Below are 16,234 nucleotides of genomic sequence, written 5' to 3'. Positions count from 1 at the left end.
ACGTCTCCCGCGACCCTATTCGACTGCCCACGCCCCCACATCCCTCCGCACTCTGCAGCTCTTCACCGAGTCGGCGCCTGCCTCGATGCAAATCCGCGACACCCTCCTCTGCTAACTCCACCACCGCCACCACTGCGTTCGCGGATATCGGAAGAGGGGAAACGGGAAGGGGAGCGGTGAGGGCGAAAGACGGGAGCGAGGCGCTGTGAACACCCGCATGCCTCGAGACGCGATGCCACAACGCAGAGTGCAACCAACCCGTGAGGAGTCAGCGACGCGCCAACAGCTGCCGCCACGAAGCAGATGAGATCGCCCACGCGCAGCGGGGGGGGGGGGGAGGGGAGCAAGCACACACACACACACACACCAAGCAGCGACCGACCATCTACGCTGCCCTCTTCGCTGTGGACGCCGCGGCCTCGCAGGCCTGCTTGCGCTTCCGCGCCTCCTCGTCGTCCAGCAGTACGAGCTCCATGCCAGGGTACCCGGCCTCAGCGCGGCGGCGGTAGAACAGGTCCTTCAGCGACTGGAAGTACGCCTCCGACACGCGCCGCATGTCATCGGGGTTGTTCTCGTCCGCACCCTCGGGAATAGCAAGCGGCGGCCCCACCACAAGCGTCAGCGGCGTGCGGAACGGCAGAGGCAGACCGAATCGGCCAAAGGGAATCACCGGGAACGGAAAGCCCAGGAGCTTGAGCGAGAGGCGCTGGATGCGCGGAAACTGCAGCATCCCCAGCACGTTGTTCTCCGCAAAGCACAGCAGCGGCACCAGCGGCACCCGTGACGCGATGGCTAGCCGTATGAAACCAGTGTGCTGCGTGATCAGGATCATCCTCTCCGAGCTTACCTGCGCGCGCAGCATCTCCGCCTGGCCACCCGTCACGATAAGGACGCTGTTGCCGCGCGCGAGGCTCGCCTCCACAGAGCGCCGGCTCACTGACAGCGCACCGAGGCGCAGGTTGAAGTCCCGCAGCAGTGGCACGTTCAAAACAACGCTCGCGACATGCGTCGACACATAGCGCTGCGCATTGACGCCGACCTTGAGGGCCCACTCCGCCGTCAGAGACGCAAACAGCGCCGTGCCGGGGAACACGCCGTGGGGGTGGAAGGAGAACAGGTATTGCGACGTGTCGTCCCGCATCTGCACGGCGGGGTCATCCACAATCACGCGGAAGTTGAAGTACTTCACCGCGTCGGCAAACAAGTAGTTGCGCGCGAACTCCGTGAAGCGCAGGCTGCGCTGCGACCCTGTGTGGTACGGCTTGCCCGAATACAGCGGGAGGTACCACAGCAACGCGCCGAGCACCGCGCAGTCCACGACGTGCACGCCAAGCGCGCGCGCCATCCCCCACGACGGGCCGCCCACAACGTGCAGCATGCACCTCTGGTACGTCAGGTAGCCGATCACAGCGTACACCGCAAGCTTCAGTGCAAGCCGCACCTTCTTGAAGTTGCCCGCCAGCAACAGGGCAAGCGCGCCGCACGCAAGGAAGAGGGTGCTGTGCCGCGGCGCAATCAGCGCCGGGAGGAGCAACAGGCCCGAAGTGAGCATGGGCATGCAGTATAGCATCCACGTCACAGCCGTCACACGCACCGTCACCACGAACATCGGCACGCCGACGTCCACCACATACGGCACCACAGACAGCACCAGCGTCAGCGCGGTGACAGCGAAGCAGACTGGCAGGTAGGCCTCCATCACCTGCACCAGACGTGGCGTGTACTGCGTGAAGAAGTAAAATATCAAAAATACAATGGACAGGGGAGTGAAGGTGGCAAACAGGATGGCGAGTACCTCTATGAGATTCGAAATCCCTTTCGCCAAATTCGTGCGATGATGCGCCCTCCTCGTGGACGAGGGGCTTTCCTTGGATATCGCCTCCGCTGCGGTGCCGGTGCGCATGACACGCTCCCATTGCAGTTTTGTTCGACTCAGGGCGATCAGCGTGCACGGCACCGCTAGTGAGAGACTCATCACTGCCAGCACGAACGGCACGCGCGTTCGGCGGGAGGCGGAGCTCTCGTCGCCGTAGTGGAGGTAGTGCTGTGTGTCGCACCCAAAGAAGGCTACAAGTGGAGTGTAAACTCGTCCAAACGCCATCGCGCCTGAAAAGGTGAACAGGGCCACGATGCCTTCGCCGTTCACCTCCAGGAACGTCGGCTCGCCGCGCCGGTGGGAGAACAGAGGGACAGAGCTGAAGATGAAAACCTGACTCGTCACCGACAGCAGCGCGGCAATCAGCATCGCCGTGGCGGACACCTCCGCGGACTCGATCGACGTGATGAGCGTCACCAGGAACGCGCCTGCGTAGCAGCACCATCCTGCCATCTGCCGAATGACAAACTGTGACCCACCGCGGAACGGCATAAATGGCACAAACACGCTCGGTTCTCCGTGGAGGACCATCCCATAGCCAGCATGCACGCCGACGCACGAAATCGTGCATATGAGCATCGCAGTCACAGCGAACGCCAACGACAAAATCATTACCTTCGCCATGAACGCCGCTATCACGAAGAAGGCAGCTGACGCGCAGCAGAGCAGAAACACAAGCACACGTGCGCCCTCGTGGCGCCGGCGGCGAATCGTCAAGTCCTCTCCACTCCAACTCCCGTCAGAGCTTTCTCTGCTTTTGTTTCCTTCGGTGCTGCTGTCCTCCTCGTCACTGCCGGTGCTGTAACTGCGCTGCGCGCGGGAGCCTCTCCCGGTACGTCGCTCTGCCGCTGGGTCCTTGCATATGCGGAGGAGGCTGTCGGTGCACGGAATGTCAAAGCTGTGCAGCGCTGCCGTCATGAGCGTTCGGAACGCGACCTGGGCGACGGCCTTCTCCTCGTCCGACTTGTCCGCCAACTCCTCGCGCATGAAGCGGCGCAGCTCCAGGAACGACTCCTTCGCCAAGCGCTGCTGCAGTGCTGCCGCCATGGTGTAGCGGGCCTCGATCGCGATGGACAGTGTGATGAAAACGACCGGAATCAGCTCCAGGACGCCGAACAGGGTGTGCATCACTGGGCCCTCTGCTATAAGAGCGTGCCACTCGGCGGGAATGCTTTTGGAGTTGCTGGCGACGATGGTACCGACGATAATGACGATGACGCAAATCGCATAGATCATCCAGCCAAGCACCTGCAGCGCCACGAAGCTGCCGCTGCCGGTGAAGGGGTGAAAACCTCGCACGCCTTTGTCCCTGCCCGAGTAGTGCACCAGCGGCACGCACGCGATGAAGCAGGCGTCGGCCATCATTATGAGGCGCGCGTGTGGAAGCTCCACCTCGCCCCACACATGATGCAACGAAATGTCGACAAGGAGCCGCAGCAGCAAGTTCGTGAGGCACAAAAGGTAGCTGAATATCATTTCACCGTTCATGATGTAAGCTGTGTTGGCCAGCTCCTCCGCCATCCTGCTGCGAGGGCCGGGTGACGGCTCGGTGTGTACAAGGAGCACTGAGTCAAGGTTTACGGCCGCCTTGGTAGCCGGCTTTTTCCCCGCCGTGGTCTGCTCCGATGTGGGCTCCTCCACCAAGGCAGCGAGAAAGGCACGCCCTTTGAACGTCAAGGAGCTGCACAGTCGTACGGCACACGTCATGCAGAAAACGCTGAGCGTTGACAGCACCGCCTCCAGCGAGGCGATGGCAGGAGCACTGCTGGACAGAAAGAGCATGAAACTGATGATGGCGGCGACGTACAGCAGATAACTCAGGGCCTGCAGCAGCAACACCGGTAGCGTCTCGACTGAGCGGTTTCTGGCCAGCATGCGAAAGTGATCGTCATGCATAATCACGCCCGACACGTATACCATCGGCGTTAGTAGCAGAGAGACGAGCTGAGCCAGCTGCGACACAAGCACCAGCACCCCCTGGCACGTCCAGCTTGTCCCCTCCATCGCCTCGTCGAGGCCGTCGGGGTAGTTCTGCACATAAAAAAAGATGCTCACGTTCAGGCATGCTAGCAGAAGCGCCGTCACCACCGCCACCACGCCGCCGAGCTCGAACACACTGCTTGGCACGTTCGGCGTATTCGCGAGAGCCTCATAGCGCATCGTGCGCAGAAACATCAGCAGCGCCACGCAACTCACGACGCTCAGTCCCTGCACGGCGAGCACAGACAATGGCGTTACTGTGTGCACACCGGCGTTAAAGAGCAGCAGCACGCTCGCAAACACTGCGGCGACGTACAGAAACCGCGACAGCCACAGAAGAACGGTGTCAAAGGTGCGATGCATCCGCAGGCGGAAGCTGATGAAGCCGAGAGAGCGCCGGTAGCCGACGAAGAACAGACTCAACGTGCCACAGGCCAGTGTGATCGCAAGGTTCACAAGGAAGATACTCTCTTGCAGCCCTGGAAAGCGGATCGCCACCATGCTGAACGCGCTCTGTGTCGTCAGCAATGCCACCTCCAGCGCGCTCTCTGCATTGGGGCGGCGGCGCAGATACCGCAGGAACGCGGAGAGGCCTTTGTCCGCCAGGAAGGCTGAGCCGGTGCCCGATGACGCGGTGTTCGATCCCGGCTCCGAGGCCTTGGCGCAGTCGTGGAAGGTGAAACTCCGCAGCGAGAGCAAGAGAAGAATGTTGCCAAACAGCGCCAGTACGCCAATCGTGCTCATGAAGCCGTGCGAATGATTCACTGAGGGCTCGAAGAGAAGCCCGTACGCCGCCGTCAGCAGCAGCGAGGACGACACGCACGTGACTCCAAAGCACTGCAGCGTGACGAACTGCACACCGCCGGCGAAGGGCTGATAGAGCCGATACACCTTGTGGCCGTACTTCTCGCGGCCGAGCAGATATACGAAGAAGCCAGCTAGGAGGTTCAAGTGCGAGCCAAGAGCCAGGAAGAACATGAGCGGGAACTCGGGGTACTGGTTCACGTACACGTCAGACAGGACAAGCGAGAAGAGCCCCACAGCGCAGTCCAACATCCAAACAGTGAGGAGAGAGACAGTCGAGAAGTGCGGCACCTCGAAGGGCGCCGCCCGCTCACCGTCGAGGCCGACGTCGGAGTGAGGGCGAGATATCGATACCGGACCGTGCGATCTGGATAGCTGCGCCTGGGATTCAAGCATGGAGCTGCTGCCGCATGTGAGTGCAAAGGATGCGTTCACACTTTTGGCTGAGGAAGTCGCTAGCTGTGGGCCCGCGAGTGCGGCTGGCGGGGCGACTGGAGGCGCACTGCCTGTCGACTCTGCCTTTGAGTGCGACGGTACAATCGCTGTGCCTTCCGTGGCTACACCCGAAGATGGTGTGCGGAAGGCGCTGAACTCGGGCTGCATGGCTGCGCGAAAGGGCTTCCACAAGCCTCTGAGCTGCCTTGGCGTGTCGCTAACGGAGCCGCTAAAGAAATGATGGCAGGAACTGAACGAGCAACAAAGGAAAAACGGAACGAAGGCAGCGCTGCGGATATGGGGGAGGGGGTGGGGAACAGCACCACAGAGCGAGAAGAAGACACACACACACACACACGCACAAAAAAAACGCAGCTGGGCGAAGAAACAGAGGCGCGGGGGAGGGGAGAGAGGAGGAGGCGATAACACGTCCGTTACTTCAGACGTAAAGAATGCACCAATGCGTCTGTTTCTTCGCCTTCACGAGAGGGGAGACGGGAGACGGGAGAGGGAGGAAGTGTAGAGAGAGAGATCGTTACACGGAGGGGCACGACGGTTTGGCATAGAGCGCATCGTCAGTTTTTTTCTTTGTTGTTGTTGTATTCAGGAGCACCGATCCGCGTATACGCGTGTGGTTGTGTGCACAGGTGAGAGTACGGAGCCACCCGCCCTTTCAGCTTCCTGTCTCACTTCTCCGTGCCACCAGCTGTGCCCCGTCGTGCTTGGTATGCGGGATCGCGGTTAGGCCCGTCCGCGGGAGTCTCGCCAGATTCTGTGCAACGTGTCGTGGACCAGGCGCGGCAAGGGAGACATGCAGTCATGAAACTCCGCGTTGATTGCATGGCTGTGTGGATAGTCGTTGCTCAAAGCCGCGATGGCAGACGTACTACCCACATGAAGGGCAGCCGTAGCTCCAGCAGACAAAAGAATGCGTCTCAAAAGCTGCAGCGCACCAAACTGTGCGCTGCCACACCTACACGGTCGGCGGGGCCGCGGCCCCATCGCGCGCCCGTCATGGCGACGTGTTCTGTCGCCCGCTTCATGCGCGCAGCCCCCTTCCCCCCCCCCCATTCGTGCAAGGTCGCGTCGGCGCAGAGGCTGTACACCGCGCCGGTCGTCGCGAGCGGCCTGGTGCGCAGTGCTGTGCTCGCTGCGGCACACTGGCACCGCTTGTCCACCTCACCCTTGGCGCTCCCGGGCAGCGGCGGCGAACATGGCTGGGGGCATCAGCCCTTTAGGCACGGGTGCCGGGTAAAGCAACGCTCTCCGGTCCGCCACTCCACCAGCGTTGCACAGCACGCAGAGCCACGGCGAGCAGTCCAGCCAGACGCCGGCCATGTGTCCCTCCGCTGCCACAGCATACGCTGTCTCCTCATCAGACTCTCTTCTTCACTCAACACGGAGAGGACGCAGCCGGCGGCCCCGAGCGCTTCGACACCTTCCTCGGACACGGTCGCCGGCCTCTGTGAGGCGGGCAGACTGCGCGGGCACGCGCGCAGAATTTCACCCAGCTCGCCTATCGGCACTGATCCGGCCGCATGAGCGCACACACAACCGCAACATTCATGATCGCTGCACGGCTAGTATGGAGCGGCGCCTCGCATCGACATCGCCTTCTTCATCACAGCTCACAGAGAAAGACAGACACGGAGGGATTCGGAGTTTAGAGACAGAGAAGCCGGGGAAAGCCGGTCTTGCGGGCGCTGCGACGACGCTGATTGGAGTAGCAGCACTGATGCATCCCTGCACAGCACAACCCTATCGAAGGGAAGCGGGTACCGGAGAGGCACCGAAAAGAGAACAAGAACACAAGAATAGTGCACTCGTGGCCATCAGGGCGAGATGCCTGCCACGCTCCTCTCTCTCTGCCCTGGAGTCGAAGGGCGTTGATGAGGGAAGGAAGAACGCTGATGGTGAGGGGTGCATGGCTGCATGTGTGTCTGTGTGGGTGAACGCAGCGAAGAGTTGCAGTTGTTGTTGTTGTTTTCGGGGGAGGGGGCGTGCGTTTCTGTCGCTGATTCGCTTTGTGTTTGCGCCTCTGCTTTCCCAGCCCCGCACGACGAGACCGTCATTTCTTCACCAAAGGCAGAGAAAAGGAAGCCAACGAGCGAGGAAGGACGAGAAAGAAGTGTCAGCAGCGAACCAAATAATAATACTAAATAAACACACGGCAGCGAGGCAGATGGAGGCGAGCAAGCCACCATGTGGCAACCACCACCGAGATGAAAAGCAGACAAGGAGGCTCCGTGGCTTTCGATGAGTCACTGGGAAAGTGTCCGAAGCACGCGCCGAACGAAGCACACGAGCTCCTCAGACGCGGTGCTGCCACTTCCAAGAAAAAGGCGACGGCGAGCTATTACCGGTGTATCCTCTGCTTGTTTGTACGTTGTGGCGAGTGCGCATGCGTGGCAGCTGGCGCGGCCCTCTCTCCAAGCCGCTCCCTGTACGCAGCCTTAGAAGGGAAAGTCCGCGCGCCGGGAGAGGGAGAGGAGGCTAACAGAAAACGAAATCCACACAGAGGTGGGCACAGACACGCATGCGTGTAGCACAGCAAAGATCGAACCGCATCACAAACCACACGTTTAACAAGACACACAAGCGCTGATGGCGGGTGCGCATCTGCGAACCACCCCCCTATACACGCAGTCAACATAGAAAGAGACGCCGACGGGTGGCTCGGATGTCGAGGGGGCAGCGCACGCTAACAGACATGAGTGCGCATCTACACCTCGCAGCGATCGTGTCCCCAGGGCACACGCTTACTTTTTGATTCCCATCTGCTCATGACGGCGACGCCTCGAGACCTTTCAGCTGTGCCTCGCGTCGCAGCTGCTCCTCGAACACCTCTAAATCCTTCAAGCAGCCGTCGACCGCATCTTGCAGCGCCTTTTTCGGGGCAGGGACTGGCGCGTCCGTCCCGTTCGACGCCGTCTGCACGCGCAGCTCCACGTTGTGCTTTGTTGGATGCGGTACTCGGTAGCCCGCAATCTGCACAAATGGCGACTCGTGCAGCTTCATGCGCAGCAGGTTCGCCAGTGTGTGGTCCTCCTTCTCCATCTTAAAGAGGGAGGAGTTAGCCATCGTGTTGGAGATTTGCTCCACAATCTTACGATCCCCCGGCACGTCCACCAGACTGTCTGGGGTGATGTCGTTGCGAGAAATCAGCATGCCATGAGGGACCGCCATTTTCTTGTTGCGGCTCGTGCAAGCAATGCAGATATATATATATATATATGTATATATAATGTATGCTTGTATATGGTATACCAAAGATGAAAGTGAGCTGTGCCTCAGCGCGTCGGTGGGAGAGGAAAAGGGAAGGAAACGAGAGAGAAGCGACGTGCACGTCGGCTGTCGCTTGAAGTTTCCTTGGAGAAGGGCAGGGCAGCCGCAGTGACGCAGGAAAAGAGGATAAGTGAGAGGAGGAGCGAAGAAACCGGGGAAGGATGTGTGAGAAGTACGAGGGAGAGGCATACATACACAAGTAACACGCCCGTCCGCGCTGCACATACCCTCCGGGAAGCACTCATGGCAGGACGAAGACGGGGAGAAAACGAACGGGTATGCGACATGCCAGCGGAGACGAGACAGGCAACGCAATGCGGTCGTGTCTGCTGCCTGCAAAGGGCGGGTGAGGGTGCGAGTCAACGTGGGGAGTCAGCAGCCCCGGGAGCATGGAGTTGATGGGGGAGGGGGAGGCGAGGGGCCTCGATAGCCAAAGCGTGCAAGAGGGGAAAGGGTATCTTCCCCACGGAGTCTGTCCTCTGTGCCGTTTTTCGGTGCCTTCGTAACGGTGCTTTGGTTTTCCGACGTGCTGTTATAATCTTGTCAACGCCACTTTCGGGGACAGACCTGTGTGTGTGTGTGTGTGTGTGTGTGTGTGTGTGTGTGTGAACGTGGCAGTGCTCGCCGCATGCGCTGCTGTATTAGCGAATGCCCGTTTTGTGTGCGCGCACATGGCCGCAAGCTCGCATGACGGGAGCAGGAATGATGTGAAGGGAACGGGAGAAGAGGAAAAGGTGACAAGGAACGAGGGCGCCGCACGTGAGCGGCCGCCGCGGCCGCTGCTGTTCTCAGCTAGCCCACTCCCCCCTCCAGCCTTTTCCCTGGGCACATGTGTAAGGTGGCCAGAGTCGTACAAGCGGTGAGCAGTGCAGGGGCTACCCGCAGCACGCAAAGACGCGCCATTGGGGGGGGGGAGGGTGAATCTTCATGTTTGGAGTTCATCAACGTAGGCCTTGTACGGTGTGCCTCGCGTGTAGCCGAGCTTCTCTGCCAGGTGCGCCGAGTGCGGCACGTGCGCATCCCAGTTTGGATATAGGCCATGCTTTAGGCGCTCTAAGATGAGCCGAGCAGAGCACGCCAGCGCCAAGCCGCGACGCTGATGTGACTCCGCCGTTTCCACCCCCACCTCAACACCTCCGTCGCAGATGCAAAAGCTGGACGCACCGGCTGCAATGTTGCCGGTTGCCCTCTCCAGAGCGACGAAGCTGATTCCCCGCGCCGCGAAGTCGGCGGCGTCGCGGAAGTTGCCGCAGAGGTCGAAGGACCACTTCATCCTCCGCGTGAGCTCCGCCAGCGCCTCCGTGATGGTCTCGATGACGTAGGTGGCAGGGCACACCGTCGCATACTGTTGCAGACGCCCCACATCGAATGACCCCGTCGCGGCCACCACGGGGTAGCGAATATAGGGCCTCAGGGCAGGCAAATGCGCTTCAATGAGCGGCATCCACTCAGGCTGGGCGGGGACGACAAGGGAGCTTGTGACGCCCGCTGACAAGTTCCGCGTCGGGGGCACCGGCGAGGACAGTGAACACGCCGACGGTGAGGCGGGCCCTCAGCGTTGCCGCGGCGCTGCTGCCACAAACTGTCACCTGTCTCATGTCCCCTTCCAGAGTAGACCGCGCAATGAAACTGCGGCGCGGGTAGTGGAAAAGTGCCTTGACCGCTTCCGACGCTTGGCTTACGTTCGGGCATGTCTCCTTGATGACACGCGTGGCACACCGGCGTGAAATCTGCACTTTATGTGCATGTGAGGGCGTGCGTGTGGCACGCCGAATTCGCGCAAGAAGAGAGATCGTTACCGTAGAGGAAACAAAAAGCGTACACAACACCGCCACCCGAGAGAGAAGAAAACGTGCCGTGAGTGATGGAAGTGGGCGTGCTGCTTCGTGACGGCACCGGTGACGTGAGTCCGTCTCACTTGGCAAGGGGCGGAGCAGCGGCTCCAAACTCCCCCTCCGCCCGCCGCGCTGCGTTTTGGCAAAAAAAAAAAGAACAAAGCTGAAAAGCGAAGAAGTGCGAGAGATGACGAGGTGCTTTGCCCCTCCCCCTTCCCTCCCCACCACACACACATACACACACACACACACACTTTCCCTGTCGTGACGCGAGGCAACATAGCCCTTGCACGCGCTCTCGCGCAGCCCGTCTGCATTCACGCCACACTTGAGGGATAGAGGTGAGGGCAAAGTTTTCGCCGCAGGAGAAGATCCTCGCAGAGATGCATTCGCTTCACAGAGACGACCGATGCAGCGGTGATCGCATCGTACGGTTGTCGTGTATGCCTTGCTTCTTTGCGTCTGAGTGGGAAGACACACAGGGAAGGGTGGAGTTCTCGTCGTGTTGGCCGGGATGGGCCGCCCATTGCTTGCGCACACGCACGTATGCACACCATCCGTTAGCGTACGTGCGTGGAGGCCATCGGTGGCAGCACACTAGCCAAGGATGCCAACAGGAAAGACTGCCAAAGGATGGGCTGACTCACTGTACCACTGAGAGGATGGGCAAGCGAGTTCGGTGCGTTGCATGCCCCACCCACCACCGCCCACTCGTCCCTCCCCTCTTCGCCTTCTCCACTTTGGCTACGAGAATTGTAATACAGAAAAAGACAGGGGCAACAGGAAACGAGAAAAAAAACAAGGAAACCCCCAGCGCACGCGCTGCGCTCACGAATCAGGAACACAACAAACAACGACAGAGACACGCATACAGGCTTGTCCGGCACCACGTGCACACACATACGTAAATGGCAAGAGGAGGTGAGAGCACAGCGACGCATTGATGCGCGCGTGGTGCGGGGTGAGGAAGCACAGCAGCACATCTGGGAACGACACCCGACATGAAAGAGCCTTACAAGCACGCGCCGCAGCAGTGCCCGCGTTTTCTGTGGGACGCTAACTGCCCATTTTTGCCCACTCCACCCCCTCCCCCTCCCCTCTGCGCTCGGCTGCTCCATCGCCTGCGAAGTTTTTCTACTCCATAGACTTCTGGGCGCCACTTTGCTGACTGCTACTGCCGCCGACCACCTGCACCTGGATCAAGTGACGCTTGTCGAACATGATATCGTGATCGAAAAGGTAGCGCGCCTCACCGTAAGCGATACCGCTACCCACGCCGGTGCACAGGGCGATGATGGCACTGCGTGCCGCCGGCGAGCGGGCCAGCAAAAGCCCCGGCAGAATACCAGAGGCGAACCCAATCGTGGACTTGCGGATCAACGTTTCAAGCGAGTGGTCCCACTTCTCATCCGACGAGATGGATGTGGTGGCGGTGGAGGGTTGCTTCGGTGTGGCCGACATTGTTTCGTACGTGTGACGCAGCTCCTTTACCCCCTTTTTTGTCACGATGATAGAGCAATGCGAGGATGGGGAGTCAAAAGGGGGTTTGGTGAGTGTTTGGGGGCGAAGGGGAGGCAAGGGGGGAGGGGCCTGCGGAGCCGTGCTTTCACAGTAACGCGCCAGGGCACACTGGCAGGTGCTTCGTCGAAAACACCGAAGCAAGGACACAACGTGGACAAAAGAAAAACAAAGAAAGAACGCGGAGTCGTGAAACTGACACGCGCGAGAGCTGCGGCTGCTAAGCGCGACGGCACCTTCTTAGAACTTCTGTGATGATGACGACAACCAGCTACAATGTCGGTTTAAGCGCGTAGGAAAAGGAATAGAGGTCCATAAAAAGCAGAAGAGCTGAGCAAAAGAATCGAGCTGGGGTGAGGCCGTACTCAAGCTTGCGTGTGTGTGTGTGTGTGTGTGTGTGTGTGTGGCTGCTCCAGTGGATGCAACGTTCGCTCTCACGCTCGCTCTCTCGTCGCCGTTAACTTTTTCTTTCGGTTTCTTTTCCTTCTTTATGCAAAGGACTGGAGAACGAGTGGGGCAGTTGGGACGGGCGAAGCGCAAGCACCCCCAAAAGAAGCGAAAAGGAACAGCAACGAGGCGCCGCCGCCGACGTCGCGCACCAGCAAGAGCCATGAGCACAACCATCGATGCGGCACCACCGCAAAGGAGCGAGGCAAAGCAAAAAAGGATGGAAGCGGTGAGAGTAATAACAAGGGGAAGAGAGAGGCGAGTCCATCACCGGTATAGAGGAGAAGCTTAACGCGTCGCTGCTCATCCCCTGCTCAACGCAGGCATCGCTCCGCATGAATATGCGTACATCACTTCCCCTGCAATGGAAGTCTGCGCGAATGTTTCTTTGCGTCCACGGGCTCTCCCACTCTCTGCCACGTAGCATGAGCGTAGCGGCACTCGACCCCCGGCCCGACCACGGGCCCCATCCGCGTAGTGCCGAGCAGACGTAGACACGCGCGCATTGCAGCAGTGTGCACCCGACTCAGCCATCTGAGCACGGCCTCTGCCCCAAACCTCTGCCCTCAACCCATGCTTCGCAGGCAGCCGCACAGCCGCTCCCCCGCCACGCTGGTCGCCACCCCTGGTGCATCCGCCTCGGGGGCGGCACGCAGGCTGCGTACCACCAGTGGCCAGCGCGAGGGCCGGATGGGATGCGTTCGAGTCGCCATGACGCTCTGCCTAGCACATGGGTGGCACAAGCATGTTCGCTGTCGCAGGTCGCTCCCACGCCACGCCATCCAGGGCCTGGCCGCCGACATCCGTAGCAATGAGTCGCTCTCACCTCCCCACGTCGCGGGTGCCTGACCCTGTCATCACCAGAAGGGGTTCGGCATTCGGCAGGGAATGGGGGGATGGAGAGAGGGGGAGAGGGGGAGGGTCGCAACCGCTGCATTTTCATTTTTGACGTTTTTTTCGTTGTTTCTTTAGCGCCTGTGCGGAAACGTCTGCAGCAGTGGGAGATCGAAAAACGGCCGAAGGGGGCGAACGCAGGGAGGACGGAGACAACTCTGTGAACAACAAACCGCACACGTACCAAGAACAACAACATTTTAAAAGACAACACTCGAACCCCAAGCCAGAGCGAGAGTGCGCGCATTGCCATCCATCAGAGGAGGTGGTGAAGAGGGGATCGCAAGACGCACCACGCGCAGGCACACCGTCCTTAACGTGTGCGCGCACTCGAAAACGTAGCTCACCCCTCGTCTCCTTCGTCATCATTAGACTTCCCCTCTCCTATCAGCCGCAGCAGGTGCCGCAACGGTTGCGCGGCGGCCTCGCCTTCACGTTTCGCGCACTGCTCCACGATTGCCTCTGCTTCGCAAGGGCGATCGTACTGCATGCAGTACAGAAGCGCTCGTATCTGCGATGTGCAGGGCAGCTCCGTCTTGTTTACACGGCGCGCGTAGCCAAGCACGTGCAGGGCACCCTGCGGGCTGCCTCCCAGCACGCAGACGTTGATGAGGAGGCTTAGCGTCTTGTGTGACAGGGGCCGTTCTAGAGCGACAACTTCCAGCGGATGCCGCTGCGTGGCACCCTGCGATGGGCCGGTGCCCGTCTTGCAAATCCGATCCTCGCTGGAGGTCGTCTGCCGGTTTTTCACCCAGCTCAGCGCAGACACCCAGTGAACGCTCGATAGCCTCGGGGCCGCCTTTGCGGCCACACTACCGTCGCGTGAGTTCCCCCTTTTTCTTTGAAGGTGTCGCAGGCGAATGGCACGGTTGTGTGCCAGCGTGCATTCCAGCATGTCCTCCCACGACGTTGGTGTCAAGAGACTGCCAGAAGGGATAATGTGCTCGTGAAGCAGGCGCACCGCCAACGCTACTTGTTTCGCCTGCCGCAGCTGTCGAACAAGTGAGCTGAGTAGCTCAGGTGGGGTCGTCGCCTGCGCCGCGCTGTGGCCAAGCAGCGCCGGTGCTGCAATAGCCCAGCCGTTTTCGTGTCGGGCGCAGTTGCGCAAGAGCGCGTGGACGACAACAGGGTGGCGTGCGGCTGCCACCGAGCCCACGGTGGGGCCACCACCGTGTAGCGCGGTGTCGAGAGCATCCGGTGCCGAGGAAGGGGCCGGCACGGGCTGCGCCAGGTGCGCTGCGCAGCTCTGGAGAAACGCGGCTGCCATCTCCGGCGTGGGAAGCTTTTCCACTATAACGGCGATCATGGCTGCTGCTGTCAGGGGAGACGCGCGTAGGAGCTGCATGCGAGAGAAGAGAACCGCTGTACTGAGTACGGCGGTGTCCTGGTGGGGGTGTGAAGCTGCTGCGGACGTCACCGATGGTGCCGATGGCGAGATGGAAGCGTTCAGAGACGTGAAAGAGGATGGCACCGCGCCCTCCGCGGCCTCCTCGTCCTTTTCTGGCTCCACCGCATCGGGCAACGTGACAACAGAGGAGGCGTCTCTCTCTCTCTTCGGCCTTCTCTTCGCTGACAACGGCCGCCGCCGCTGTCGCTCCTCCCCTACGCCGCTGCCACCGTCTCCTTTACCGACGTCAGAGTTGGAGGGGAGCACAACGGTGTCGCGCACACGCGTCCACTCCGCATCTGTCAGCAAGGCCGGCTCGCTCAGGTCACTCAGCAGTGCCAGCGCGGCTGTCCACGGCAGCTGCGCCATGGCCGCCGTTGCCCGCTGCACCTTCAGCTCGGGTGCCAACGTGGTGCTCGCCAGCAGGTGAGTCAGGTACGATGTGCAGAGTGGGCTCCGCGCTGCCACCTCATGCGGAACGCTCCCAACCACGCTGTTCAGGACGCTCAAAATATGCTGCTGCGCCGGTGTTGGGGCTCCGCCGTCGCGCACGGACGGAAGCAATGCGTGAGCGCTGGCAGCGGCTGTGAGGGTTGTCGTGCCAGGTGGTCGCATACTCTGTATTGCGTCAAACAGAAGCGGCGGATCCTGCTGATGAAGGTGCATAAGCAGCTGGAGGGCATGGGGCCATGCCGCTGACGTTGCACACGCGTGAGCTGCATCCACCAACATCGGCTTTGTAAGCTGCCCATTCGCCTGGTTAAGCTTCAGTACGTCGATGGCCGTGCGCCACTGCCGGTGTGGTGCGAGCAGGCGCAGCGTCGAGACGGACACGCGGGTCGGCAGCGAGGTGCCGTGCGCCAGCACTGCCTCGCTCATGACCTTTATCGCGGCCTGCCAGCTGACAAGCTGACCTGCGCCGGTCTTCGACACGTGCCGGTTGTGTCGCAGCATTCGGGCTAACAACGCCCTGTACGTCTCCGCAGCCACCGGCTGGGTGTAGTAGGCTGCTTGTAGGATTGTCAGCCCCCTTTCCCACGAGACCGACAGGACCGCCCTCGAGAGCATGTCGGGTCGATTTACAAAAAGGAGGCGGTGTTCGTGGTAGAGGAGGGGCATTTGCGACGCCGGGCTGCGCTCCAGCCGCTGCAGGAAGTCCGCAAAGGTGTAGCCGGACCCCACAGACGGCATGATGACGCTGCACAACTGATGATGGCAATCGGAAGAGAACTGAGTGACTCGACGGGGAACAGGCAGCTGCTTTTCACGCGTTGCTGCCGTTCCCTTGTATGCGTGCGCGTGCGTTGGGCGGTGATAGTGGAGGCTTTGTCCCGCCACTCGCGTCGGTGCGCATCGCACGAGAGGCAGTAGACACGCCCTTGTGCGTGCGCGTGTATGCCTGCCTGTATAGATACCTGTAGCGGCGGGCGGGAGAGGAGGAGGAGAGAAGGAGCGGAGCAGGCATGGGTTCGCCAATGAGGAAGGGGCGCAAGCGACCATGACACCAAACAATGCACCACGAAAACACATACACACACAGCATCTTGTTGTTACCTTCTTCTTCGCTCGCTGGTGTCTCTGTGTGCCGGTGTGTAAGTAAGTGTGTGTGTGTGTGTGTCTGCACGCATGGGATGTACGTGTGAGTCGTGGTTGGCTCCTTCGAGCCGGCGCGGTCACCATCGATGCAGTACTAGTAGCAATCTCCCTCTCAGTGTGGATGCGACCAAGATGCCAGGGGCGTGCGTGCATGCGGAGACACCTGGGGAGGGAGAG

The 16,234-nt window shown here is 60.6% G+C and overlaps 5 protein-coding genes across 5 annotated transcripts; all 5 read right to left on the bottom strand.

The window, feature by feature from the left end:
• Positions 1 to 385: 385 nt before the first annotated feature.
• Positions 386 to 5,056, bottom strand: LMJF_27_1560 (putative diacylglycerol acyltransferase; the record flags this gene model as incomplete). The annotated part of the gene is made up of 1 exon (XM_003721916.1): positions 386 to 5,056. The coding sequence occupies one exon, from the start codon at positions 5,054 to 5,056 to the stop codon at positions 386 to 388; it is 4,671 nt and encodes a 1,556-aa protein (XP_003721964.1).
• Positions 5,057 to 7,876: 2,820 nt separating this feature from the next.
• LMJF_27_1550 (DNA-directed RNA polymerase II-like protein) lies at positions 7,877 to 8,281 on the bottom strand (the record flags this gene model as incomplete). Its single annotated transcript, XM_003721915.1, has 1 exon — positions 7,877 to 8,281. The coding sequence occupies one exon, from the start codon at positions 8,279 to 8,281 to the stop codon at positions 7,877 to 7,879; it is 405 nt and encodes a 134-aa protein (XP_003721963.1).
• Positions 8,282 to 9,305: 1,024 nt separating this feature from the next.
• On the bottom strand, positions 9,306 to 9,824 carry LMJF_27_1540 (hypothetical protein; the record flags this gene model as incomplete). Its single annotated transcript, XM_003721914.1, has 1 exon — positions 9,306 to 9,824. The coding sequence occupies one exon, from the start codon at positions 9,822 to 9,824 to the stop codon at positions 9,306 to 9,308; it is 519 nt and encodes a 172-aa protein (XP_003721962.1).
• Positions 9,825 to 11,349: 1,525 nt separating this feature from the next.
• On the bottom strand, positions 11,350 to 11,676 carry LMJF_27_1530 (conserved hypothetical protein; the record flags this gene model as incomplete). Its single annotated transcript, XM_003721913.1, has 1 exon — positions 11,350 to 11,676. One exon carries the CDS (start codon positions 11,674 to 11,676, stop codon positions 11,350 to 11,352), a length of 327 nt encoding a protein of 108 aa, XP_003721961.1.
• A 1,741-nt stretch (positions 11,677 to 13,417) lies between these two features.
• LMJF_27_1520 (conserved hypothetical protein) lies at positions 13,418 to 15,652 on the bottom strand (the record flags this gene model as incomplete). Its single annotated transcript, XM_003721912.1, has 1 exon — positions 13,418 to 15,652. One exon carries the CDS (start codon positions 15,650 to 15,652, stop codon positions 13,418 to 13,420), a length of 2,235 nt encoding a protein of 744 aa, XP_003721960.1.
• Between the last annotated feature and the right edge of the window lie 582 nt (positions 15,653 to 16,234).

Source organism: Leishmania major, chromosome 27, assembly GCF_000002725.2.
Source record: "Leishmania major strain Friedlin complete genome, chromosome 27".
NCBI classification, from domain to species: domain Eukaryota; phylum Euglenozoa; class Kinetoplastea; order Trypanosomatida; family Trypanosomatidae; genus Leishmania; species Leishmania major.
This window is presented reverse-complemented; position numbering and strand designations above follow the sequence as displayed.